At 42.1% G+C, this 27,500-nt stretch overlaps 5 protein-coding genes across 8 annotated transcripts in view; 4 read left to right on the plus strand and 1 right to left on the minus strand.

Annotated features, from left to right (window-relative positions):
* Positions 1-2,682, plus strand: part of napba (N-ethylmaleimide-sensitive factor attachment protein, beta a) — a 6,211-nt gene extending 3,529 nt beyond the window's left edge. For 2 of the 3 annotated variants that reach the window (XM_034608047.1, XM_034608048.1), the window contains 4 exons: positions 135-219; positions 667-771; positions 933-1,001; positions 1,664-2,682. In XM_034608047.1, coding sequence (XP_034463938.1) covers positions 135-219; positions 667-771; positions 933-1,001; positions 1,664-1,816 — 412 coding nt within the window. In that variant the 3' untranslated portion in view covers positions 1,817-2,682. The remainder of the gene's footprint in view (positions 1-134; positions 220-666; positions 772-932; positions 1,002-1,663) is intronic. The other variant, XR_004616197.1, reaches the window with a different exon arrangement.
* A 1,133-nt stretch (positions 2,683-3,815) lies between these two features.
* Positions 3,816-11,168, plus strand: cdc5l (CDC5 cell division cycle 5-like (S. pombe)). Its single transcript, XM_034608841.1, has 19 exons — positions 3,816-4,025; positions 4,963-5,066; positions 5,167-5,328; positions 5,526-5,653; positions 5,808-5,907; positions 6,031-6,157; positions 6,262-6,353; positions 6,503-6,647; positions 6,747-6,938; positions 7,300-7,448; positions 7,542-7,713; positions 7,854-8,018; positions 8,151-8,231; positions 8,600-8,851; positions 8,969-9,076; positions 9,163-9,252; positions 9,395-9,526; positions 9,717-9,797; positions 10,769-11,168. The coding sequence occupies exons 1-19, from the start codon at positions 3,981-3,983 to the stop codon at positions 10,880-10,882; spliced, it is 2,439 nt and encodes an 812-aa protein (XP_034464732.1). The 5' UTR covers positions 3,816-3,980; the 3' UTR covers positions 10,883-11,168.
* Positions 11,169-11,225: 57 nt separating this feature from the next.
* Positions 11,226-17,422, minus strand: supt3h (SPT3 homolog, SAGA and STAGA complex component). 2 transcript variants are annotated; one of them, XM_034608843.1, is made up of 12 exons: positions 17,343-17,422; positions 16,312-16,403; positions 14,370-14,454; positions 13,970-14,056; positions 13,746-13,842; positions 13,339-13,490; positions 12,826-12,901; positions 12,516-12,628; positions 12,331-12,435; positions 12,110-12,238; positions 11,853-11,942; positions 11,226-11,353 (listed from the first exon to the last, which is right to left on the minus strand). In XM_034608843.1, exons 2-12 carry the CDS (start codon positions 16,389-16,391, stop codon positions 11,312-11,314), a joined length of 1,056 nt encoding a protein of 351 aa, XP_034464734.1. In that variant the 5' UTR covers positions 16,392-16,403; positions 17,343-17,422; the 3' UTR covers positions 11,226-11,311. The 2 variants fall into 2 exon arrangements, with proteins under 2 accessions (XP_034464734.1, XP_034464733.1); XM_034608842.1 differs by having other exon boundaries at positions 12,110-12,242; positions 12,323-12,435.
* Positions 17,423-18,120: 698 nt separating this feature from the next.
* Positions 18,121-19,960, plus strand: runx2a (RUNX family transcription factor 2a). Its single transcript, XM_034608845.1, has 4 exons — positions 18,121-18,421; positions 18,537-18,641; positions 18,719-18,784; positions 19,327-19,960. The coding sequence occupies exons 1-4, from the start codon at positions 18,310-18,312 to the stop codon at positions 19,695-19,697; spliced, it is 654 nt and encodes a 217-aa protein (XP_034464736.1). The 5' UTR covers positions 18,121-18,309; the 3' UTR covers positions 19,698-19,960.
* A 5,077-nt stretch (positions 19,961-25,037) lies between these two features.
* The window catches only part of LOC117775125 (gap junction alpha-5 protein-like), a 9,609-nt gene continuing 7,146 nt past the window's right edge, over positions 25,038-27,500 (plus strand). The window contains exon 1 of the mRNA XM_034608000.1: positions 25,038-25,479. The gene's annotated coding sequence lies outside the window, so the exon portion shown is untranslated. The remainder of the gene's footprint in view (positions 25,480-27,500) is intronic.

The raw sequence follows: 27,500 nt of genomic DNA on the forward strand, positions 1-27,500 counted from the left end.
AGATGATGTCACCATCACATCATCTAAAACTGATAAATACATTTGTACGTCACCTCGGCCTGGAAGAGGTAAATGTTTTGACGATAGAAACCAACTCGTTGAACCTTGTGTTTCTTTGTCTGTGTTTGTTTCAGCTCAGCCAACAAATGTCTCCTGAAGGTCGGACACTACAGCGCTCAGCTGGAGCAGTACCCGAAAGCTATCGAAATCTACGAACAGGTAACAGCTGCAGCCCCCCCCCCCCCCGTTAATATCACTCCTGTAATATTCAGTTATTGTATATATACTTATATTATACTTTGTGGTGTAGTTATAGTAATAACAATAATACTTGTTGTATAAACTGTTATTTATAGTAGACTTTATGTGAAGGCGTGGCTAGAACGTGCAAAACAATGACACACATTAAAACAACAATAAAATGTACACATACACAAGCAGACACAAACAGAAACACACAGACACACACAGTACTATAATAAAAAAGATTCAGTTCAAACATGTAACATCTGCAGATATATGGTGCATCACCATAATTCAGTCGATCATTAACATCATTTTGTGTGTGTGTGTGTGTGTGTGTGTGTGTGTGTGTGTGTGTGTGTGTGTGTGTGTGTGTGTGTGTGTGTGTGTGTGTGTGCGTGCGTGCTTGTGTGTGTGTTTCAGGTTGCTATGAGCACCATGGACAATCCTTTGTTGAAGTACAACGCTAAAGAGTATTTCTTCAAGGCCTCGCTGTGTCACTTCATAGTGGACGAACTGAACGCCAAGGTAACACACACACACACACACACACACACACACACACACACACACACACACACACACGCATTGATATGTTGTACTGTGATAAATGTACGTATCAGACCTGCATCCTAACGAGAACGTGGAGTTTATCTGTGACTGATTCCTTGTGCTCTTGTGTGTTTCAGTTGGCCATTGAGAAATACGAGGAGATGTTTCCAGCTTTCTCAGACTCAAGAGAGCTCAAACTGTTAAAGGTACCTGTTGTTTCAGATCTGCTGTCATCATGTTCAATCTGTCTCTCAGGTCCAGGCTGAAAAAAACCTTTCTGAAAATCTACTGGATGGATCATTATGAAATTTAGCTTCACTGAGCTGCTCCACCTTATTTATCTGTTTCTCTTCATTTCTCACTTTCTAAACACAAACACGCTCAGTTCAATATATACAGGGAAGGTTTTTGATTCATTGAAATCCTCATAAAACCTTTAATCACAAAAACAGGGCTTATTTTTATATAACTTCCAATTCTGCATGAATATTGTGTGAGGGATTATTTCTGCTACTGTATCATTAAAATATAATGTTTATTTTTATAATGCTTGATAAATTAGACAGTGATTTATATAAGGAAATAAGAAACATGCATGTTAAATAAAGAAACCTGAATACAAAACAGACACACACATGCATAACACACAAGTTTTAAAAGCTGAAAACTGATGATTAAAAGAAGTTGGGAAAAGGTTTTTAAAGAATTCCAAAATTGAGTCACTGTCTTTGTTGCCATGAAAAAAACATTTTAAAAATGTTTTTGAGTCAAACGCGTCATCGAGGTCATCTGCCTCTTCTGAGAAAAAAAACTCTCTCACTCCTCTGTGTTGGTAGAAAATATTAATCTTTACATTCCGTTGCATCAGAAACTCCTAGAAGCCCACGAGGAGCAGAACTGCGAGGCGTTCACGGAGGCCGTCAAGGACTTCGACTCGGTGTCTCGTCTGGACCAGTGGCTGACCACGATGCTGCTCCGCATCAAAAAGACCATCCAGGGAGACGCCGGGGACCTGAAATAGACACATTTAAAGAGGGGTGAAGGAGGGAGGGAGGGAAGACAGACAGACAGAAGATTATGGCAAAGGGGGGGGTTGTTGATTAAAGAGAAGGAAGGGAGAAGTGTGGGTAAGGAAAGACGTGCAAGGAGAAGGAAAGATTAATATAAAGGTATAAAGGAGGGACGGTGTGACTGAGGGAGTTTACAGTTGTAGATATGAGTCTGCATGTGACCCCCCCAGCAAACTAAGCATCACCTTTAAAACCACCTTGTTCCCCGTCCCCCTGCAGTATTGCTCTCGTAACACTGGACAGAAATGTACGTAAGAAAGAATGGTAAATAAAAAAAGAGTGTGTGCGTGTGAGAGAGAAAGTATTTGTCGGCAAAGTGTGAGATTTATGGATATATATGTAATTGATAAAGGGATAATAATGTTATTTATGAGATAATTGATATTTCTTGTCAATACTGAAAATATTGTTTATTGTATATTATGGTGCTCAGTGTTACGATTTGTCTTAATATGTTAGGTATTAGCCCCTCTGCTCTCCTCTTCTCTTCCCCTTTACTTCCTCTCCTCCTTGCTCCTCTTCTTCCTCCGTCTTCCCTCGTTCCTCTCCTCACCCCCTCGGCCCCATCAGATCAGTGATATCACCCATTTGTGGTTCTTTGTGTTGAGGCCGGCGGTTGGTCGGTGCGGTTCGCCACCAGCGCTGACGCCCCGTCACTGCCTTGTTTGTGCATGTCTGTTGTCATGTGGATTTTAGTGTTCTCCGTGTATCGTGCTGACGTGTGAAGAACATACATGTAGCCTGGTATCATTTGCGTGAACTCAGTAAATATGTACCTCAGATACCGAGTTGAAATTAAAAACACCATCGCTCCAGATGTCTGACTTTTATTTATTTTCAACATGGACACAGAACATCTTGGTTTAAAGGTTATTTTTAATTTGGTTTTGGGGACTTTTCAGTGACGTCAGTAATATTAGTTCTTCTCTTAGCTGATGTGCTGACTGGTTAATAAAAGTGACTATTTGCAAAGCTATAGTCACATCATGTCTGCACAAATGACTCCAATAAATCTCCATGAAATCAGTATTAATTTGAAATAAATCAACTAATTTAGCAACACTGACATACATAGTATATTTCATCATTTGCAGCTTTAAACATCTTGAAAATACAGATTTTAAGCTTATTGCCACTTAAATACACAATTCATTAATTGATCAAAACCTTGAATCGTCCCTGTAACTGAAGATTAATGAAAGTAAACAACATGTGAAGCTTTAAGATCTTTGTCCACGAAGGATCTTTTCTTTTATTCCTTATAATAACTGATAGGTGCACATGTATTGTTTTGTTTGGGGGTCTTTATTAATACACAGGTCAAATAAGTTTGCGACAGCAGCTGAAGTCCTTTGACTCGACCCTCATGTTAAACTGCTCATCACTGATTTATTCATGTTTCACCAAGAAGAGTGCAAGTATATTCCACAACCTCAAGAGGACGCTATTGTCAATGAGGGTTAAATGTGAGGGAATATTGTTGTCATGACATAAACAAGACACAGAAGATGTTTTAATCATAATACTTAAGAAATTAACAAACATTAAAAAGCTATAAAGTCAACTTAGTGTCTGGAAAGCATCAGTCAGTCGTGTCTTTACTCTGCAGATATTAACTCTGTGTGCACAACTTATTCAAAGATGATTAAATATTCAATATTTTGGGACAACAATCCACTCATAGATTCAGGTGTTGTGAGGAAATGTGTTCCCCCCTCGGATCTATGTTTACCTTGGTTAGGTTCCTCCATGTCTGAGTACGTTGGTTTGTTTGTTATCAGAAAGTTAACTGGTTGACTTTAAACCAGTTCAATTTAAAATGTTTATTTTTAATTCAACTAATTGTTTTTTTACCAGTTCGCTAAATTCAAACGGTGGCACTCAACGACGCGGGGACGACTCTCGCCGTAACACCCGCAGTATATTACCCACAACGCACCTCGGCGGATTGACTTCTTGCGACACGGGTTTCCGGCGGAAGTCGCCTGTGCACGTCCGTTGCTCCCTCGCGCTTGTCTTGATGCCGTCAGTTGTTTAGTTGTTGTTTTGTTGTCGTGAAACAGTTTCTCACCGGATTCTTCGCGCGGAGGAACGAGAGCAGAACCAGCCGCCACCATGCCGCGCATCATGATCAAAGGAGGAGTGTGGCGCAACACCGAGGTACGGAGCTCGCACGGCTAGCTGCGTTAGCTCCCAGGGGCTAACCCGGCACTGTAAACCGACGGGTCGCAGCTAGCATGAGGCTAGCTGCTAAGGCTAGCATCGTTTGGGCTCCACGGTGGCGCTGCTAACTTCTTTAGTTTAGTGGACACGAGAACAAGACTGAGCCAGAAATGTGTGATTGTGTCAAAACTGGATTATAAACCGAACTCGGGGCCACTAGACAATCTCCTGTTTCCTCCACGTTAGAAACAAACACACCTGAAGTCCGACATCATCTGTGGTTCGGCAAGAAAGGGACTCGACCCTAGAACCATGAGTTTATAACATGAGATCAACTTCAGTGATCACACACACACTCACTTGTTACTGCAACAGACAGGAGAACACGTGGAAATATAAAACAGGCTATTGAGTTAAATACAAATACATCATATGCAACATATATATAATATATAATATGCATCATTCACTACAGACAGAATCTATTTGTAGAGAAACATACTTTTAAGTGCAGGACAGAAGAATTGCATGAGGATATTTACAGTGTTTGTGTAAAATGAGATATTGACATAATCCATAACTCATGCATATGTAGACTGTTGTAAGACTATAGGCAGGTATCATGAACAATGAGTTTTAAAATGTAATGTGTCATGATTGATATGTATCATGAGCTAATGTAATGTAGTTTCATATTCTAAGGCCTTATAATCATGTAAAAGTTAACAATGCAGTTATTGTTATTGTGTTGTCTGCTCGTCCTGATGCCACAAGTTATTCTGTCTGACTAATATATACAAGAAGTAAATTACAATAATCGTTGCCCTCAGAGGTTGATACATGTGAAGAGTTGGATCAGAAGATTGTGCTCATGACTTTATGCATGTTTTGTCTGTGTGTTTTTCTCGTTATTAAAATTTGACTATTTTTCCAGGATGAGATCCTCAAGGCGGCGGTGATGAAATATGGGAAAAACCAGTGGTCTCGTATCGCTTCCCTGCTTCACCGCAAGTCTGCCAAACAGTGTAAAGCCAGATGGTGAGTCCGAAACAGAGACGTGTGTTTGCTTTGCACACAAGATCAATGAGATGACTTGATCACAATGAGGGTGATTCACCTTGGATGTGTGTGTCTGCAGGTACGAGTGGTTGGACCCCAGCATTAAGAAAACAGAATGGTCCAGAGAAGAGGAGGAGAAACTGCTTCATTTGGCAAAACTGATGCCGACTCAGTGGAGGACCATCGCTCCCATCATAGGACGCACTGCTGCCCAGTGTCTGGAGCACTATGAATACCTGCTGTACGTTTCTACACGACCTGACACAAATTTATACATATGCTTAACATTAACAGTTGTACTTTTAAGTTAACATGATGTATTTCACACAGACACTTTGCAATTTGCTAAGCAATGTGCAGAGCAGTTTGACGTCTTGTTCAGTAGCAAAGTTGGAAATGCAGTTGACAATTTATTTGTTATTGTGTGATCGTGTTTAGAGACAAGGCAGCACAAAGGGACAATGAGGAGGAAGTGGGAGACGACCCCAGGAAGTTAAAACCAGGGGAGATCGACCCGAACCCTGAAACCAAACCTGCCAGACCTGACCCCGTGGATATGGACGAAGGTACAGTAACTTTTCATGTTGTCACAGACGGTGATGAAGAGACTGAGCTTTCAAGATGGCTCCGTTTAAACGTTATTCAATCACTGAGACAGACTTAACACTCATGTCTATAGACTTAAATCCATTGTGTGTGCTTGTGTTTGTTTGTCTGTAGATGAGTTGGAGATGCTGTCAGAGGCCAGAGCTCGACTCGCCAACACCCAAGGCAAGAAAGCCAAGAGGAAGGCCAGAGAGAAACAGCTGGAGGAAGCCAGGTCAGACTGAGTCCATTCGCTTTTGTTTGTTTGTTCGAAAATACTTTCTTGGCTTTTCTTAGTTTCTACTAACCTGTGGTAAAAGTGATCTCAATTAACTGTTTCCTTCACATCCTGCTGCAGGCGGTTGGCTGCTCTGCAGAAGCGCAGAGAGCTGAGAGCAGCAGGAATCGACATTCAGAAGAAGAGGAAGAAGAAGAGAGGTGTGGACTACAATGCTGAAGTCCCCTTTGAAAAGAAACCTGCACCGGTAGCCAGAGCTTAATATTATTACTATATTATATCATTTAATATTTCTAATTGTTGTTGTTTTGTAATTGAACTTATTAACTTATTGTGACTTTTGATTTGAAGGGTTTCTATGATACTAGCATGGAGGAGTACAACGCTCTGGAGCCAAACTTCAAACGACTCAGACAACAGCACTTGGACGGAGAACTACGCAAGTCAGTGTCATGATTCTCTGTGTTTTATACACACACACACACACAGTTTATTACTTTACAACTTCACATTCACAAAACTGAAACACAAACACTGCACATCATTACTTTAAATGTATGAACTTCATTCATAAACCATGATTTGTTTGTAGTGATCGTGAGGAAAGAGACCGGAAGAAAGACAAAGCGAAGATTAAGAAGAAGAAGGAAAGCGATCTGCCGTCTGCCATCCTTCAAACCAGCGGAGTGGCCGAGTTCACCAAGAAACGCTCCAAGCTGGTTTTACCTGCACCACAAGTAACAGCCCTGGGAACTTTACCCTCAGACACGTGGAGATGCTTCAAACTTGTCCTGTCAAAGTACACTGAGTGATTTATATCTAACTTGTTTTCATAGATCAGTGATGCTGAGTTGGAGGAGGTGGTGAAGTTGGGAGTCGCCAGTGAGGTCGCCCGTCAGGCTGCGGAGGAGAGTGAAAGCGGAAACTCGGCCTCGTCCACCCTCCTGTCAGAGTACAGTCTCGCCAATAACATGTCACAGGGACTGCGTACCCCGCGCACCCCTACTGTCCAGGACAGGATACTACAGGTAACGAAGATTCACACAACACCTGCACAGTATCAACACACACGCACACACGCACTAAATGTGTGAGCAGGGAGGTTTCAGTTTTATATTTTGTTATTCACTCCATAATAAGGTATTTTTATGGCAACCTGTCACTGATTTATTCGATCTTTATTAAAAGAAAGACACGTGTATTTACAATGCAAAACCAAAATGTTAGGTATATAATTTTAAGTCTTTGTCTCAAATGTGTCTTTTTGTTTTCCTTACAAATATTAGCAAGGGTAGAAATCTTGTGTCCTGTCAAATCTTCATCGTGCACAGTTTCCATACACAGCTTTTGATATCGATCTCCTTTCTCTGTTCCTCTGTTTGTTTGCAGGAAGCCCAGAACCTGATGGCTCTGACCAACATCGACACTCCTCTGAAGGGAGGCCTCAACACGCCGCTGCACGAGAGCGACTTCAGTGGAGTGACGCCTCAGCGGCAGCAGAATCAGACGCCCAACACCGTTCTCAGTACACCATTCAGGTGAACGTTGCTCTTATACAACACCGCACATGAAGATGATCAACCAGCCGATTCAGTACATGTTGACGTTCATGGACTTGTCCTCTCGAACAGATCTCCCGCACCAGGTCAGGGCTCAGAGAGCATGACCCCTCAAGCCGGAGGAGTGATGACTCCACGTGGGATCGTGACCCCGGGTTCGACCCCTGCTCGTACGCCTCTGAGAGACAACCTGAATATTAACAGCGAGGAGAATCTGGCTGACCCTGCATTCGCTAAACACATGGTAAACTCATTACACACATGTAATACTGTAAATACACAAAACACATTTACTCGTTAATATATATGGATTGTTTTCTGATGCCAGGCAGTTTGTTTTATATGAAGTACAAACTAACTGTTGTCATTCTCCTCCACACACAGCTAAGGGAAAGCCTGCAGCAGCTGAGGCAGGGCCTGATCTCACTTCCTCTTCCCAAGAACGACTTTGAGATCGTTCTTCCAGAAAACGCAGAGAAAGAACTTGAAGAGACGGAGACGGAGAGCGGCTACATAGAGGACTCGGCGGACATCGAGTACCGCAAACAGGTAAACAAGCACAGGAGTGGTTTTTGGGGGGATAATATGAAGTGTATCGCTATGACATCAAATTTATGCTCCTGTAGTTTAAATAAAGTTTGCAACGCGACAGTTTACCGTTGGTGTTCTTGTGTGTGTCAGGCTGTGCGGGATGCAGAGAGAGAGAAGGAGCTGAAGCTGCGACACACTTCTGTTCAGAGGAGTCTCCCCAGACCCACTGAGGTAACACACACACACACACACACACACACACACACACACACACACACACACACACACACACACACACACACACACACACACACTTCCTGAAGGTTTCATCAAGCTGACAATTTAACACCCGTGACCTTTTGACAAAATAAGGACACTTTGTGTTTCAGTGTATTTGTCAGTGTAAATTCTGGGCTCATGAAAACAATATTTTTATGTGATTGAATATAACAAGAGACTAAATATAGTGAGTGTCATGACTGCTCTTATGTAAAAGCCACCTTTGTTGTGATTGTTTTCATGGTTTATTAATTCTGGGTGGTTGTATTTAAACTGTGAGACCTTTGATTAGCTTCAGAATTAAGATGATGTCTCCGCAGGTGAACGAGTCCGTCCTCCGTCCCGCCTCCATTGAGCCGCTCTCCGACCTCCAGTTGGCTGAGGAGATGATCAAACAGGAAATGATCACCATGCTGCACCACGACTGCCTGCACCACCCATCGACCAACGCAGCCAACCAGCTGCAGCGCGGCAAACCCAGAGGCCCCACGTCCACGTCCAACAACGCGTCGCACATCGCTTACCTGGAAACACACTCCTACAAGCCAATCAGCACCGAGGATATGGACCAGGTAACGCACATGCAATCATGTCCCTGTATCTGTATGAATCTGCGTGTCTGTAGATGTCTGTGCTTTAGAGGTGCTTGTTAATGAGGCTGTGAATCTGTGTGGTCTGTTAACAAACAGGCTAAAGTGATACTGGCTGCAGAAATGGAGGTGGTGAAGATGGGAATGGGCCACGGTGACCTCAGCATGGAGGCCTACAGCCAGGTGTGGGAGGAGTGCTACGGACAGGTGAGACTGAATCCAGAGACTAAAGATAAACTACCTTCCTCCTCGTGTCATCAGCCTTTTATTCATGTGTCTCCCTCTTCCTGCAGGTGTTATATCTACCCGGTCAGAACAGATACACCAGAGCTAACCTGGCATCAAAGAAAGACCGAATTGAAAGCTTTGAGAAGAAACTAGAGGTGAGGAACCACACAGAGTTCATTGTTCATCTGTTAAAACTCCAACCAGTGTCACTCCAGGAGCAGAACACAGCCCAAAACCTGTATCAGATCCTACAGAGGAGCTAGAAACACTAAAGTCTGTCTGTCCGTCTCCCTCCAGATGAACCGTGGTCACATGACAGCAGAGGCCAGGAGAGCGGCGAAGCTGGAGAAGAAACTCAAGATCCTGCTGGGAGGGTTTCAGTCCCGAGCGCTGGGGCTCCTGAAGCAGCACAATGAACTCTGGGAACAGGTACTGAACGACGCAGCAGTAGGAGACTCTCATACAAACACAGATAAATAATTTCATTTTTCAATTATGCTTCTTTCAGCAAAATGAAAGAGTCAATACTTGTTTAAAATGATCAGTTCCTTTTGCAGACTTTTCAGTTATTGTGGTGACTTTTATACTGTGATAAAAATCCCCATGTGGTGTCCACTAGGTGGAGCAAGCAGCTACAGAGCTCCAGACCTTCACTCAGCTGAAGAAACAAGAGGACACTGCCATCCCCAGGAGAAAAGAGGTAACACACCACAGAACGAGTGTAGTACTCAGTCGCTCTTTACTTTTACATGTCATTTGGCGGACGCTTTTATCCAAAGCGTGTATTCAACATCTATGAGATACTGAAGCCATTTAGGGGTTCAGTATCTTGCCCAAGGACACTTCGGCATGCAGATGGGGAAGACTGAGGATTGAACCGCCGACCTTCTCGTTGGAGGACGAACACTCTACCCCCGCAGTCACAGCCGCTCTCATCTCCAACATCGTTTACTCCAATCAAATGAATAGTTTGGCCTAAAAAGTTGCAGAATTCTAATCAATTAGTTATCGATGAATCATTTAAGACCTTTATCAAACAACAAATACATGACAGCGGCTGAAAAATCTGGAATTCCTCCGTTCAGTGACCATTTTACACCTATGAGCTCCTGTATTACTGCATTATGCACAGATTGGAAGTATGTTAGTTTACACAGCTACAGATGTTTAAAAATGCTGAAATAAAATGCAGGAGTGTTAAACCAATCATCGGCGCTGTAGGCCCCACCCCACAGCCTTCTGCCCCCACCCCCCCGAGCAGGGACTTTTTGTGCTGATGGAAAAAAAAATCCCCTGACACTTAAATTAGACCCTGATCCCTGCGGTGGAAACGCATGAAGGTTCCCAGTTCCTGGAGCAAATTCCTGCGGTGAGAAACTTCTCTCATATCTAAACGACCTCGAGCATCTTGATCTGCACCACGTCGCGTAAAAACGTTTTCCTCTCGGCTCATAACGGACAAAAGATCTGTAGCTTGGTCTTGACGTGACTTGGCTGATTTCATTCAAACTATTGATGATCATTAGACACATCAGAAGATTAAAATGTGTGTGAACTCACACAAAATCTAATTAACACACATGTCAGGATGATGCTGTCAGATTGTCTTTTGGTGCAATATTGTGTTTTGTAGCGTGACCAGGGACTGATCTATATCTCACTGTGTTTCAGGCTCTGCGGGAGGACGTGGAGCGGCAGATGGAGAGAGAGAGGGAGCTGCAGCAGAGATATGGAGAGTTGCTGATGGACAGAGAGTCGCTGGTCAACAGTGCTCAAAAGTACTGAGCATCACACACACACACACACACATTCATACAAACTACACACATTCAAATACTGATGTCAAAGTGACAGCAGCTGTGAGAAACACAAACAAGTTGTCACTCAACGAGTCGTCATCGTAATTAACTCATGTCATTTTCAAATGATTCAAAGATAATGGCAGTTCCACATATTAGCCCCGCCTACATGTGCCCATGTTGCTATGATGTCACAAGCTGAGTTCTGAGCATGCTCAGTGGTCTGTTGTGTTTCTGTATTAGTGACCAATAAAGTTTCTTTTCAACAATGACGAGCCTGCAGTATGTTTTTCAATCTGGGGAATTTTAACAAAGAGCTGATACATTTCTAAACAGGTTGACTGGAAACTCTTTATTAAAGCAATGGAACAAAAACAATCTGTACAAGTAGAAGGAGGAACGTGTGTGATGATCCTCAGCAGGCGAGGAACGCCATCCCATTCCTCCTGTAGGAACTCTGAAGGAAAGATGGAAGGGATTCGTGTTAAAATAGTTTCATACACAGATCTGATGTTTTGTTCTTTCTCATTTAGTTACTGGTTGTTGGAATAATTCAGCTCAACATTCAGTTGAAGTAAATGGGAAGACTAATGTGGGTAACGTTTGAAAGAGGAACTATTTTGGGTACAAAGAGTTGCTTGGAGGTCACTCGACAGAACAAAGACTTTTCTAATTTAAGTCCTGAAGGTTTCTAGCCGGGAGCAGGTGGTGCTGATAGTCACTCATTGGTATTAACGTTCCACCGCTTGAGGTCGACTGTTAGAGTGAAAGTTAGCTTTGGAATATACCAACTTCATATCATTTTCATATTCAGCTAAACTTTGGACAGAATAAGGGACAGTTGGTTTGATCCCATCAAAGTCAGTACAGATAAGAATGACAGCAGCCATTAACACTTAACATGCACATGAGTATTAATATAGAAAGTTGTGTATGTACAATATCTGTGTACATACTATGTGTCTGTAGTTGTATCTTCTTATAGCCTCTCGGATGTGACAGGGCTGGATGGCTCCACAAGGAGGTTCCACTGTAACTGGACAGCTCTGAAACACAAGTTATTAAATAACACAAGGGAAAGTACATCAAGTATTTAAGTGATGATCATCATCCGACAGCCTGAAAAACACATGACAGGGAAAGAAAGTCCTCAAGTCAAACCTGAACACAACCAGCACTACACAGACAAAACCACAGAAACCAGCTCACGCACCTTTTTGCGTTTCCTTTGTCTCGCTCGGCCGTCCACACTGCCGTTCCCCTGTGGGAGGGGTTTTGATGAGTGGGAGGAGCCGGGAGTGGAGGGTGGAGTGGCCTCAGGTGAGTCTGGATCCTTTTTGACCTGATGGAGAAACAGACGTCAATTAAAACGTCACTGTTGGTTCGAAACAGACGTTACATGGTGCAGCAGAGTGTGTGTCTGTGTGTGTGTACCTCAGTGTGTGTGGTGTAGTGAATGTAACTGGAAGAGATCACATGACTGATGGGATTCGTCTTCGTTGCCATTTCCTGTTTTACCAACAGAGACAAATCCACGATCTGAAGGAAACCAAACGAGAGAAGTTTTTAAGCAGCTGGTTTAACGCAGACATGAAAGACGACATGAATGAACATGTTACCTGGGCAACCGTCTCATAGGCCAGGTATGACACGATCTCCATGGCGATGTTGTTCGGCTTCAGCTCCAAACTGCTGCAGTCGAGCCAGTCCCGAAACTTTGAGGCCTTCTTGGCTGTGATCAGGTTTACACACAGACACGAGCAGGACATCAGGATTAGCTCAGGGTGGTTTAACCTCTGTTAGTACGTCAGACGTTATAAGAACCATAAAGTACGATGTTCCTCGTACTGATCTATGAATCGGACATTTCAAAATGCAAGAAGCTCGGTGCTGCAACTCGGAGTCAGTGGACATTCGTTTAAATCTCACCGAAGCTGAGCTGTCGACTCTCACAGAAGTCTGAGTACTGAGTCTGGTCCATCAATCGAGTCTGACGCTCTAAACGCTGAAGATACAAAGATACAAAGACACGACACACACACTGTTAATAATAATCTGTTGTGACCAGCATCATTTATTAAGAAGATATTACATTTATTTTGTGTGGACATGGATGATTCCTTTGACCTTTGATTCAAATTCTTATCAAGTCATCCATGAGTTCAAGTGAATGTGTAAAAATTCCCTCAAGCTGATCTTAAATATTACGTTCAAGAAAAAAACATGAACCTACTTTGTGAGGTCACCTTGACCTTTGACCTCCCCAATCTAAACGAAGGCCAACAGCTGATCAGTTCATGTTTGAGTCCAACTGAACGTTTTGCAGTTGCCGTCATGAAAACTCTTTAATTCACTGATTTCATAAGTTAAAAATCAATTTGTCCTGGACATAAAAAACCGTGAAGAACAAAGTGAACTGAAAACATGAAGAGAGCCTCTGACCTCCATCCTCTCCTGTTTGACAGGGTCCACTTCTTGTCTCTCGGCCAATGACAGCAGTTCACCGGTCTGATCCATCCACACCAGAAAGTCCTGGGCCAATCGCTGCCTCCGCTGGTTGCCACCAGCAACGCCGCCTGCGGCTCCTCCCTTATCTCCAAACACAGCAGATGAATAAAACCACTGTCACCACAGCCTTCGATTGTGTAAATGTTTGAGTGTCACACAATCTTGGTTCTTGTGTAAATAAAGTCAGAAAATGTAACAGAAACAATGTTTAAGAGATGAAAAGCTAAGAAAAGGAGTTGTTGGAAAACGATTGTCCCAACAAACAGAATGAAAACTGTTCTTAAATCATCTTTTTAGTGTCTCTGCAGGTAAACGTAGAGTATGAGTGAGAGAGTATGAACCTGTTTCCTGCTGCGGGTCGTCGTCCTCTAGAGCTTTGAGCAGTTTGGATTTATAATCTCTGAACTGAAGGTATTTCAGTAACCTCGCCACCTTCTTCTGTGAGAGAGACAGAAAGGGAATACATCTTAGTTATAAACCAAAGGGGTTCCAGATATTTTAAATTCCATCACGACATGAAGTTTTGTGGATGTATTTGACTTTATGTTGTTAGTTGTTTGCGTACCTTGTCTCTCCTCATCAGGAACAGGATGTCCTCCGCAGAAATGACCCTCGACCCTCGATGAGACGCCCCCTCGCTGGCCTGATGCAGCTGGTGAATAAACCAATCACATCATTTCTTCTTCTTGAAAATTCATCGACTAAATAAATATATTAAAAACTTATAACAATAGATCTAAATCTAGATTTAGATCTTTCAGTTGATACATCACATGTTTAGATCGTGCAGATTCATATACTATAATATTTAAAGTTTCAATTATTTATGAGTTTTTTGTATTTGTATTTTTTGTTTTAAAGTGAGTTCAGCACTTTGATCAACTGTGGTTGTTTTAAACTTGCTATTTACACTTTTAACTTTGACTTGATATTAACTCGTATGTCTGCGTATGAGCATACGTTACCATGGTAACGAGCTGTGTGTGAACGATGTCCTCCACCAGCGCGGCGGTGTCGTGCAGAGGCCTGCGAGCGTCTCCCAGAGCGAACCTGCACAACACACACACAATATCCAAATATTAAGAACAAGAAATCAATTGTGTTTGGTTGAAATATAACTGTTTATTTCTTATATTTAGAAAGAGAATGAAATGTATCATTTTTATATTTGTATTGTTTCAGCTTTACTTTATTCCTGATACACACAAGTATACGATCAGTTTGTAGTAAATTAACAGAACATCTGTGGACCCAACCTTCTGCATCTCAAAACAGGAGAACATCTACTTTTAAACTGATTAATGGAACCTAATTAAAGCCAATGTTGAAAACTCTAAAGCATATCTCAGGCAAGACACAAAAGCACACAAACACACACACACAGAAACACACACGGACTCACACTGAGGTCGACCGGCCACACACACTTAAACCACAATTTGGTCAAACCCCAATTTGCATCCAGAGAAGCCACTTCCATGATGACGACCTAACCTAAAGCCACATCCTGAAGCTCTTTCCTTCTCTCATTCCGTCTCTTTCTCTCCGTCTCCCCCCCCCATTCTCTGTCGGTCCCATACACACACCTGAACCCCCCCCCCCCCGCTCATCGGAAGCAGCGGATTGGCTGTCGGTCCCACAGGTGAGACTGGCTTTGGTTTGGGGTTGTGGGAAGGTCGGCTTTAGGCTGAGTGTCGGTTTTAGGTTTTGGGGTTTAGTTTGGTTTCAGCCTCTCTGACCACCGACATCACCTCTCTGCAGCCCACACACAACACAAGGTGAGTACCCCAAAGCACAGACACACACACACACAGATTTGTCGATACGTCACAGCCTTCACGCAGCCTCTATCTAAATGTAACTAATTTCCTCGAGTAAACAGTTGTTTGCCTGTGCAGATAAAAATGAACAAATCTGTTACAAATACACATTTCATTCATATTTCAAAATGTTCTGCAGCTGCCTTTGAAGAGGATTCATGACTAATCCTCCCCCCCCTCTCTGATGAAAATGTTTGAAGACGACTCCGTGCAAACTGATTTGCTGTTATTACCGTTCAGTATTTTTAATTTCTCCTATTGCAAAGAGGAGCTGACGTTTTAGTTTCATGACTGATTATTATTATTACTTTCTGAATAAATCGATCCACTATTGGATTTGGAAAAATGTCTTCGAGAGGTGGAAAAAGTTGACCACTGCCTCCAACCATCAGTCCAGATCAAACAGACCAAACAGATACTGGGAGACAAAGAAACGCCCAAAATCCACTTAACTGAGGAACTGGAATAATAAAATACGAGTTCATCTCTGCGTGAAAAGATCATGACTGATTAATAGATTATCATCAAATAGATGCTGAGTAATTCTCTGTTGAACGACTCAAATTAAATTTTAAAAATGTGGTAATTAATTTAATGTTAATTGCCTTTTTGCGACAGAGTCCTTTTATCTGTTGTTAAAGCATTTGTACAAACTTTAATGCTGATTTTATTGAACATATGTTGTTTTATTAATTAGGCGTCAATCTCAAAATGTTGATTGATGTTTGCAATTTGCCGTTTACCACCCCCCCCCCCAGTGGTGCAATGTTTTCACTTTTGATCTTTTTATTTTCTTATGTTTTAAACACAGAAGACATGATTCGTACTTAAGCTAATATTTTGCAGAGTAACGAGGCTTTTACCATTATCCTTATTGTGGTTTTAGTCAAAACACGTCACCCGGTCTCTTTATTGTGGCTCTTCTGTCGTTTGTTCAACAGGTTTCTATGGCTTCAAACAGTCTGTTCAGCAGCAGCAGCCCCATTCTCTACTGGGGTGAGTTTCCCTGTCTGCGTGTGTGTGTGTGTGTGTGTGTGTGTCTGTGTGTCTGTGTGTGTGTGTGTGTGTGTGTCTGTGTGTGTCTCACATCATGCTCTGTAGTTCTGGGATGAAGCTGGTCCTGGAAACTGGACGGTCTTTGGAGCTGGAGGCCATGGGACTGCTCATAACCACTCGCACCTGATGATGGGAACAAAACTAAATTAAACTAATTAAGCTGCGTTTACTGTTTTACTTTAACATCACATGTTAATAAGTAATAATCTTCATTTCCAGACAGAATCAATAGATATTAATCAATAAAATAGAGTTAATTGTTTCTGTGTACAGATGGTGACACAAGATCATTAGAGCTGAGATCAGAGGCTGAAATAACAAGAGAGCAGGACACACACACACACACACACACACACACACAGACATACAAACACACACAGAAACAAAGACAGACACACGCACACACACTCATATACAGACACACACACACACACAGAAACAAAGACACACACACACACACACACACACACACAGAAACAAAGACAGACACACACACACACACACACACAGACATATGCAGACATGCACACAGACAGACACACGCCTGCGCCAACAGAAACAGACACACACACACACACACAAACAAACACATACACACCCACACATAAACACAACACACACAGAAACAAAGACAGACACACACACACACACACACACACACACACACACACACACACACATACACAAACAAACACACACACACAAGTACACACCGACACACACACACACACCGACACACACACACACACACACACACACACATACATACATATACATAAACACAACACACACACACACACACACACCCCCCCCACACATAAACACACACACACACACACACACCCACACACACACACCCCCCCCCCACACACACACACACACACACACAGGTGGTGTGACCGCAGTAACTTCCGCTCCGGTAGTGACATGTGAATGAAAATATTCAAACACTGCGGTGAATAACACACAAAGAAGAAGAGAGGAGGAAGAGGAGGATGAGGAAGAGGAGGAAGATGAAGAGGAGACAGACGCAGAGAAATAGTTTAAATAAATCGAACTCACCCTCGTCACTGAAAAACAACCGTCGCTACTTTTCACGTTTTGTTCGATTTCCCGCGCGATTTGATGACGTAGTATAAACCCAGACCCGCGGCCTTGTGGGGTTTGTAGTTTTATTAACTTTTCTGCTCGAACCAGCTTTTCTCCCGTTTTTAACTAAATTCTTCAGGTTTTATTTGGATGTAAAATCTACAACAGAAGAGAAATGACGGTTGATTATTTTCTCCTGGACGAGTTTAATGGAGCTTCTCCACCATTTGTTTAAATATTCATGTTTGAATCACAGTTCAACCAGTTTAGTAACTTTAAAGACCAATAACCATGTTTTCAGTTTGAGGTTTTCAAATTTAACATATTTCACAGATGACATTAATATTCTGTCCATTCTTTTTACACTGGACCTTATTATTCAGACTCAAGGTCCATTATTATTATTATTATTTAATATAATGGATTTTTCTGGGATTTTGTCTGTATACTTCTTTGTCTATATGTTTAAGGTGAATGAATGAAGTGTGAATGAAGATTTAATTAATTCTCTTTATATAGAGGATTTCACTCACTATCACAGACTGATGTTGTTCAGAGGAAACAAAGAAATAAAGGTATAATAATATTCCCTTGTGTTTTTGACCTCCATCAGATCCTGTGGTGAAGCGTCGGCCGTCACCATCGCCCACCAACCTCCACCTGGACGACCAGGAGGTGCGGTCCCTCCAGCAGCACAGCACAGCGCCCCCTAGGGGCCTGGTACAGACTGACAGCCCTAACTTCCTCTGCAGCGGCGTGCCGCAGCACTGGAGATGTAACAAGACTCTGCCAAGAACCTTCACTGTAATCAATCACTCGTGTCCATCCATCGATCTGTCCAACAAATCTCTTTCGCTTAAAGGACTAACCCAAAAGCTTCTCCATCCTCCAGGTGGTTGCCCTGGGCAACGACGTGCCAGATGGTGTGGTTGTCACGGTGATGGCCGGCAACAACGACAACACCAGCGCTGAGCTACGCAACGCCACGGCGACCATGAAGCAAGGCTGTGCCCAATTCAATGACCTCCGCTTCATAGGCCGCAGTGGGAGAGGTAGACGAGACAGATGCTGTACATCAGTTGTTTGACGATTAAACTGTAACTAATATTTGTTGTTTACTTTAAATCGACGTCAAAGCCTTTATATTTTTTGTGTTTTTCTTTCCAGGTAAGAGTTTCAACCTCTCTATCAACGTGCTGACGTGGCCCCCTCAGATCGCCACCCTGCACAAAGCCATCAAGGTCACTGTGGATGGGCCGCGACTGCCGAGACGTGAGTTCACACCAGAGGTCGTGATGTTTTCTTTCCAAGCTTTCAGCCGGACTCATGCTCTTCTTCTTCTCTCTCAGGACAGAGACAGAAGGAGGTGAGGTCCGGGGCGTTCAGGTCTTCTCACAGCAGCACAGCTCCATCAGGTACGAGAGGAAGATACGATCCTTATGTGAAGATAGTTGTTAAACAAGTATTAACTTTCACTTACAGGATTCAAAACTGTGTATAAATGTCCACAGTGCTTTCAAACTTTATGCTGAATAGAAGATGTATTACTTCTGGTATTTATAAAGCACATTTCAAAACACATAAGGTGCTTTACAAGTTAAAAATTAAGAATTGAAAGAAAACCAAAAAGCAATTTTGAAGATCACACAACATTAGAGCACAAATTTAACGATAAAAATGTAACAGATGAGAAAAGAGTGAAGCCTAAATAGAATAAAACATTTAAAAATAAAATATTTGGTAAGATCAGAGCATAAAATGTAAAATAACACAACTAAATATATAATTATAAACATTAGAATCATACACACTCATTGTTTTATTTATTATCCTCTGTCAGGTTTGTTTATATAACAAGTTAAAAACAACCACCACTGACCAGAGTGCAGAAAAGGTTTAAAACAAATAAAATAATTTAAAATAAACAGAGAATTAATATAAAGTTTCCTTCTCCCAGCTGACTGCAGATCCTTCTCCTCCGCTCTGTGGACCAATGAGCCGTCGTTCTTGGGCCATGTGACCTCTCTGACCTCCTCCTTCAACCCAAGTCCCAGAATGCACCACCTCCCTGGCCTCCACTTCTCCAGCCAGCCTCCTCCGTACAGCTCCTACCTGTCCTCTGCTCCTCTTCCTCCTCCTCCTCCTCCTCCTCCTCCCCCTCAGCTCAGCCACAGTGGTGCGTTCCAGCCTGGAGGTTTCTGCTACGGGCCCAACCATCCGCTGCCAAGCGCGGGGGAGGACAGGAACGTGGTCGCAGCACTGACCAATTACATCGAAGGGGCGTGTCTTTCAATTAGAGGTGATGAGCCTGTGTGGAGACCTTATTGATGATTGGACCTGTCATTTTGACCAATCAATCAATAATCAATCAAGGTTTGGGAAGTTTTACTTTGTCGTCATCACCCAACTGATAAATTAAATTGTTTTATCTTTTGTTTTCTGACTTGTTTGTAACTTCTGCGAACTGCAGTGATTATGAAGTTCTCCTGTACTGAACCATATATTTATTTATTTATTGTTGTTGTATATAAATCTTATTAAACAATAAACAAACAATCTAATTAAAAGTTACTTTTCTGTTAAAGTAATGAGAAAATCAAGGTGATTAAGGTTTAAGAAGAGTAATGAGTAATTAGATTACTTTTCCCTGTCGTCCCTTCTTCTCCTGCTCCTTCCTCAACATCCTCCTCTACCTCACGCTCTCCTGAAATAAACATGTCACAAGTAAAAACACATGAGCGTGTGTGTGTGTGTGTTGATGTGTCTAAACGTGTGTGTCTTCTTGTGTGTTCAGACCCAATTTCCACGAGCGCACACACACACACACACACACACACACACACACACACACACACACACATCCAGTCAAGTTCTTTTCACATTTCAAGGATATTTAAAGCAAAGTCAACTTGACCATCATATTAAATCTCTTGCAACATTGTCATTTAGTTTTACTGCATGTAGACTTATTTTAGACATTTAAATTTGAACATACAACAAAAGTTTGCAAAAAGTCTGAAAACTAGAATCTACCACACAATGTTCCAAGAGTCTCTGTTTGTGTTTGAGGAATTTGCGTTGGGCTGTGGATCTGATGTCATGTGACTTCAACACACTGGTTTATTCTCAATTCCTGTAAAGATGCTTTACAGCTGATATATAATGTGTCCTGTGGGAATTTACCAGCTCATGTGATTTATAAATAAGTTCACAAATATTCAACCTTCACTGTCGGGCTCAAAAGACATCTGACCTGAAAGTGGCTTCACAGGAGGTCACAGGTTTTTACATCTCTCAGCCAATCACAGGACACACGACTGACAGCACAAGATGACACGACAACGTGATGACATGACAACGTGATGACACGACAACGTGATGACACGACAACGTGATGACACGACAACGTGATGACAGCGTGAGATCTCTTTATGCCTCAGTTCTTAAACTGAGGGATTGAAAACAAGGGTCACAGACTGAGAATGAAAATGTTGTGTTTTGGATTTGAATTCAGTCGTAATTTGCAGAATTTACTGCATCGCACATCTGTCTTTGCTGTTTTCTTTGCACACACACATAGTATAGGAGTGTGTGTGTGTGTGTGTGTGTGTGTGTGTGTGTGTGTGTTTGTGTACTGGCACAGAGTGATTCCTGTAAGATCCACTATCATTGCCACACAGCAGTGCTCTGACTCACTGTACACACTGATGGCAAGTTTCTAGTTTATTATACTTCGAAATATTGTTTACATTATGTTTTACGCATTATCATTGAGAATAAAATGGTTTCCTTTATAATGTGGTTGTTTTAAAATCTGATAAAACCCACAGCACAAAGTATCATGATAAAATATAAACAAATATAAATATATAAACAACATGTGAAAGTGAAACTTACAATTAAGTGTAAAATTAGACTTTAATGAAAATGACTCCCTGAGGCAGAGTCTGAAAACCATGACACTTTAATAGTATATAAAGAAACTCCCATAGCTCCATGATGAGTTATTCCAGATATGTAACACATGAAATCGTCAAACATTGTCAACGAGGCTTTTTTCCTCATCCTCATCCTCAGTTCAGTAACTTTAGAGAAAAATCTGCTGACAGACGAACAAACAGCGATTGAGACATAACCTCCTAATGAATTAAAACCAAACAGAGAGAATCTGATGCTGAACAGATGTGTGTTGGTTCTCTAACTAGTTCTAATGTCATAACGGATCAATGAATGTCAAGAATCAAACCAAATGATTTGTGACGGATCAGAATCGAATCACGACCACGAATGGGAAACAGAATCGAGATCAGATAAGATAATCGTTTATCAGTCCCACAACTGGGAAAGTTCCAGTGTTATGGCAGCAAAGACAAATAGAGACTTCAGTAAAGTGAACATGCAACTTTTAAAGTCAAGTATATATAAAAAGTATAAAGATTATATATACAAATGGCCTAGTGATGTGAGAAATATGAGAAAAATAGTGGAAATGTGCAGTAAATTAATTAGAACGTCACTCTATTTATTTACAGGTTCAAATCTGACCTATAATACATATTCCTTAAGGTTTCATGGAAATCTGTTCATTAGTTTTGTGTAATACTGCTGACAAACAAATATACAAAGAGGCAACGGGGTGAAAATATAACCTCCTTTTGGGAGAGATAAGATCTGAACGACACTAAACTGATTTAAATGATAAGCAACTCTTCCACAAATGGACCAGACTCCCACTTTTGATCGTTTTGGATGTTCAAAGGTTTTAATTCTAAATGCGACAAATGTTGTTAAATCCGCACGTTCACAAACGGCAAACATGCAAAAATTAAAGTCAGAAAGTTTTCACGGATCAAATCTTTTTCAAATTCGCCAAAAATTCACCAAACAGCTCCACACAAGGTTTCCGTTGTGATGGCGTTGGAGGATTTGGCACAAGCCCCCATCACCTGGAGCAGTTTGGAACAAGCCGAAGCCTTGTTCCACTTCTTCTGTGGTGTCACGCAGACTCTGTGCGGAGCCCAAGTCGCTGAGTGAAAGTTCAGCTTTGATGAGAAGGTCATGTGTTTGCAAAAATCAAAAAAAAACCTTCAACCAAAATCATAAGTTATCGCTCCGAGAAACATCTCCAGAGTTTTATTATCCCTGTTGAATCCACAGACGAGTCATTATGCTCACATCTGAGAGGACGTCAGCGTGCGGCACACTTCTTCTACTCCACCAACTTCCTGCTGAAGTGGAGCTGAACGGCGTCTCGTCGCCTCGTTTCACTCACCGTCACTGTTCCAGCTCGGACGAGAACTGCTCAGCTCAGGTTCTCTTCCATTCGGTGGAAGGTGAAGCCGCTCGTGGTCGTGCAGCTCTGCTCGCCACCATGTTTTTTTACGTGTCACATGGTGTAACCACTGCAGCAGATTAATAGAGGGGAACTCACACACAGGCGGATAACGGCCCGGAGGGAAACCAGAGTGCATTTGACACTATCACAAGGTCTCTGGAAAAATCACACAGCCTCGACTCATTTTTCACGCTGAATAAAGAAGCCCTGAGCACAATTCTGTCAAAATACTTAACCCCTCTGACATCCTGCAGTGACTCGCTGGTGTCACTTCACTGCACCGGCACCAGTCACTTCTGGAGTGACACGACACGCTGAGTGGTTTTGTTCATCCTGTTAAACAGTCTGGTTTTGAATGTATCGTATCACTCATTACATTTCATGAGTTTTAGGCAAATAGAGGTCATTGATCTCGAATTCACATTAACAGAATTGAATCGAACCGATTAAACCTTAAAAGCCGAGGAGGGTGGAACACAAGTTGCTGCTGGGAGAACATCTGTTTTCACATCAATATCTGTTTGTCTTTTTCTTCACAATACAAACTCTTGTGTGATTCACTGCAGTGACTCGAAGTTCGAGTCAACAAAGAGGAGATGTGATGGAGACGGACAGGAGCAGGACTGTCGAGGGACCTGCTCCTCACACGTCCACATAAAGAAATGGTGCTGATGATCTAAAGCGCTCGGTGCAGATGCAGTCACCGTGCGTCCAAAGCAGCTTCAGCCAGTTTAACGAGATCTCGATGGTTGCACTCTGACTCTTAATTAATCGTGGGTGTGTTTTAGGTGTAACATGCAATAAAATCAGAGTCCCTTCTCCCGAAATCTCAGCCAAGAAGGTTTTGTGTGTTTGTTTGTCTGTTTGTTAGCAGGATTACACAAAAACAACCCAACAGAATACCAAGATGGTGGAAAGATGTGGAAGGGCTCAACGAGGAAGCCATGAAACTTTGGCGTGGATCTGGATCAGGGAACGGATCCATGAGTTGTTGGTTTTTTCACTTTAAGACTTTCAGATAGGAGGACTTTCACCATTTTCATTGTTTGAAGACACATTTAAAGGACTGGTATCTGTGATGTTTGCAGTTCAGTGCAGCTCGATTAGGTTTGAGGGAACAGTTGGGCCTTGGTGGAGATATGAGCTCTGCTGAGTGACACTGAAAGTAGGTTTATTTACATGCAATAAACCAATCAGAGTCCTATCTCCCATTCCCTAAACCAGATGAGCTTACACATTGGCAAATAGAACCGAAATCACACATGACAAAGACAGTTTAAATACACAGGTATAAATATATATATATATATATATATATATATAATTATAATTCCTCTCCTATGGGAAGAGATAAATCAATAATTGCTATTATAAGGAAACAGTTTGCACACAAGCAGATCATTTGTGTGTAACGCAGAGTGTATGCACCTTGTAAATTGATGCATTTAACCAGCACTATATCCCTTTAATCGAACGCTCGAAGCGCTTCACAGGGTGAGTCACACTCATCCATTCACACACTCATTCTTAGAGGGTTTATTTTTATATCACTACATATACATAAACAGTATATACACTACTCTCACACAGCGGTGAGGTGCACTTTAGGGTCCAGTGTCTCGCTTCGGCCTGCAAACTAAAGTAGCCGGGAATCGAACCACCGACATTCTGGATGGAGGGCGACCTGCTCTACCCCCTGAGCCCCAGCTACACCCACTTAAGTGTCTTGATAACAATAACAATGCATTTTATTTTTGGGCTCCTTTCGAGACACTGAAGGACATTTTACGAATACAACAATGAAACAACAGCAAAATAATCAATAAAACAATAAAATGCTAAAACAAATATGTAGTTTGAATAATAAATATTGATAAATAATAGTAAAATGATTATCACCTTGATAAATAACAGTAACTTCAGACCAGGGTTACTGGCTCAGGCTGGTTTTAATCCACTCAGTGCACAAGGACGTTGTTAACTTTGTCCTCACAATGGAGTTAAGTCACTGATTGGAGAGCGAGAGAGAGACAAAGAGATTAATGGGGAAGAATAGAGTGACATGGAGGAATGCAGGACTCAGACCTGCAGCCATTGTGTCCTAATACAATATCTGACTTCCTCTAGATGCCAGACACCCCAAACCCATACAGGCACATACATGAGAGCTGAATAGAGGAGGCAGGCAGCGGGGCACCAGGCCCACTTCCTCTGGAGAGGCAGACGATGGAGGGAGAGGGAGAGGGGGAGAGGGGGGGGGGGGGGGGGGGGGGGGGGGGGGGGGGGGGGGGGGGGGGGGGGGGGGGGGGGGGGGGGGAGGAGAGAGAGAGAGAGAGAGAGAGAGAAGGAGGCTGGTACAAACTTCAGTCTGAGACGTTTCATCTCTTGAGACACAAACTGTTCTCTCCTCTGTTCACTGCTGATCTGACTCTCTCAGTTCAACTGGACAAACTCCTCCGTTCCTTCATCAGTCTACTCGACTCTCTCTCTCTCTCTCTCTGCTGAGAATCTGAATCTCTCTCGACCTCGGTTGGGCTTTGGACGCTTGTAGTTGTACCGCAGGACTCAAACTGGTGACTAAACGGCCGAAAAACAACTGGAAGAACCTTTACAACCACAGCACAAGTGAACTTCTGCTGCCACTGGCTGCTGAGGATCAGTGGAAGGGGAAGAGGTGCCTTGCTCAGCGGGACTTCAACAGCAGCTGCTGAGGAAGACGAGAGCACCAACTTATCCAGTAGTTCTGCGGCTCCCTGCCTCTGCATCCTAAAACAGGTAAAGTGAGTGAATACATGTCCATCAGGTGTTTTTTTTTACTTTTTAACTTTAATTCTAAGCCTCAGTCAAATATTTACAAAAATATAAGTTTCAAGCATTTGTATTTTTCACTTTCAGTTTTCACTTAATCAGGCGCATTTTATCCCTTTCATAATGACGACTCCTCTAAAACAGTGTTTCTACTGTGAGACTAAAAACTCAAATTTGTGAAACGTCTCTTTCATCCATGAATCAATCTTGTACGGTTTTAGGCCGAGAGAGTAACTTTTACCCCTAAAAAAATTATTAAACAAACATGAGGAGATCACAGCTCGTTCTTCTCTAGTCAGGATCAGGAAGAAGCTGCACTTCATCAATTAGATGAATCGAATGAATTTACAGTTAATTAAGACAGTGACAGATAAATCGATGGAGTTTCACATGATTTAAAAAGTTGAATAAACAAAATAAACAAGTTTCAGTGTATAAAGAGCTTCACAGATTAACTTTCCCAGCCCACACATTGTGAGCATGTTTGTAAAAGAAGATTTATTATAGTAATTATTATATATTTAAATAAAATATCAATAGAAGAATTTGTGTAGAAGAGTCTTGGTCTTTTGATGTTGACACAATATTAATGGTGCACGTTATAAATAAAGTTTATTATCAGATTGAAAGACTTCCTCACGTCCGAGAGACGTCAACGAAAAGATCATTTATCATCTTAAAACCAGCAGAGGAAAGAGAGAGAGCTCGTCCTGTGTGTGTGTGTGTGTGTGTGTGTGTGTGTGTGTGTGTGTGTGTGTGTGTGTGTACAGATATCTTTGTGAGGACCAGTTTGAGCCTACAACCTACAGAGTGAGGACATTTAGAGTAAGACTTGGTTTTAGGGTTAAAGGTTAGAATTAGGTTTAGGTTTGGGTGAGGGATGTAGTTTAGATGGTTAAGTTAAGGGGCTGGAAAAGGCATTATGCCTACGAGTGTCCTCACTAAGATAGAAGTATGAATGTGTGTGTGTGTGTGTGTGTGTGTGTGTGTGTGTGTGTGTGTGTGTGTGTGTGTGTGTGTGTGTGTGTGTGTGTGTGTGTGTGTGTGTTATCAGAACAGGATGCAGAACAATACTCTGTGCTGGAAAGTGGGTGCACATACAGAGGACATTCACTGATGTGACTGAGGGTTAACCCCCCCCCCCCCCCCCCCCCCCCCCTTTACACTAACCATTATAAACCTCATACTGACCATGAGCCTCAAACCAAATCTTAACCCCTTAAAAAAAAAACATTTGCAGTTGATGAAAATTATGGATTCAATTCAAAACGTGTCCTCACAACAATAGAAAAACATGCAGGATGGACACACACACACACACTCACACACACACTAACACAAAGGTCAAGCGAAAGTCTATACAAGGAAGCAATATTGTTATTAATGAGGCTGGGAGCACTTGAAAACAATGTAAATACACACACACGCATGCACACACACACACACACGCACGCACACACACACACACACACACACACACACACACACACACACACACACACATGCACACACACACAGTTCGTTGAAAGCCTTTTGGGTTTCACAAAAACAGGAAAGGAGGGGCATTTAAGGGATATACTTAAAAGATAAAAATATGTGATCTGATTTAAAAGAACTAGTTTTTTCCCTGAAGTCAGACTTTAAGTTCTTCATCTGAAATGTATGAGTGTTTGCACCGAGCAGCTTCTGACACCGGGATGAGGATAAAACTGGAACAGTGAAACGATGAGTGACACGTGCTCTGTGGTTTGAGAGATGACGAACTCGCCCTCTGTTGAAAATGTGTTTCGCTTATTGTGACCGTGTCAGCTGGAGGATTGACCTTTAACAACATAATCATATTCCAGTGGCTTATTATGTGTGTTACCAACCGATATTCTGTAATTTTAAAGGATTTCCAACGTGGTAATTAAAACAAACTTTTATGTAGCTGCAAAATATTATTGCACGTTAGCTTTAAACTAGTTTGAGTTTTAAACAAACGAGTG

The sequence above is a fragment of the Hippoglossus hippoglossus genome, chromosome 15, assembly GCF_009819705.1.
Source record: "Hippoglossus hippoglossus isolate fHipHip1 chromosome 15, fHipHip1.pri, whole genome shotgun sequence".
NCBI classification, from domain to species: domain Eukaryota; kingdom Metazoa; phylum Chordata; class Actinopteri; order Pleuronectiformes; family Pleuronectidae; genus Hippoglossus; species Hippoglossus hippoglossus.

Bases quoted from the DNA above. Each gene is read 5' to 3' on its own strand.
- supt3h (XM_034608842.1), bottom strand. From the start codon at position 16,391: ATGAGCAGTCCCATGGCCTCCAGCTCCAAAGACCGTCCAGTTTCCAGG. The intron at 13,491-13,745 runs GTTCATACTCTC...CTGTGTTTGGAG, and splicing joins CGACCCGCAGCAGGAAACAG to ATAAGGGAGGAGCCGCAGGC. The intron at 12,436-12,515 runs GTAACATGTTCA...GGTTTCCTTCAG, and splicing joins CCTATGAGACGGTTGCCCAG to ATCGTGGATTTGTCTCTGTT.
- runx2a (XM_034608845.1), top strand. From the start codon at position 18,310: ATGGCCGGCAACAACGACAACACCAGCGCTGAGCTACGCAACGCCACG. The intron at 18,642-18,718 runs GTGAGTTCACAC...CTTCTCTCTCAG, and splicing joins TGGGCCGCGACTGCCGAGAC to GACAGAGACAGAAGGAGGTG. The intron at 18,785-19,326 runs GTACGAGAGGAA...TCCTTCTCCCAG, and splicing joins CAGCAGCACAGCTCCATCAG to CTGACTGCAGATCCTTCTCC.
- cdc5l (XM_034608841.1), top strand. From the start codon at position 3,981: ATGCCGCGCATCATGATCAAAGGAGGAGTGTGGCGCAACACCGAG. The intron at 5,654-5,807 runs GTACAGTAACTT...GTTTGTCTGTAG, and splicing joins CCCCGTGGATATGGACGAAG to ATGAGTTGGAGATGCTGTCA. The intron at 9,527-9,716 runs GTACTGAACGAC...GGTGTCCACTAG, and splicing joins ACAATGAACTCTGGGAACAG to GTGGAGCAAGCAGCTACAGA.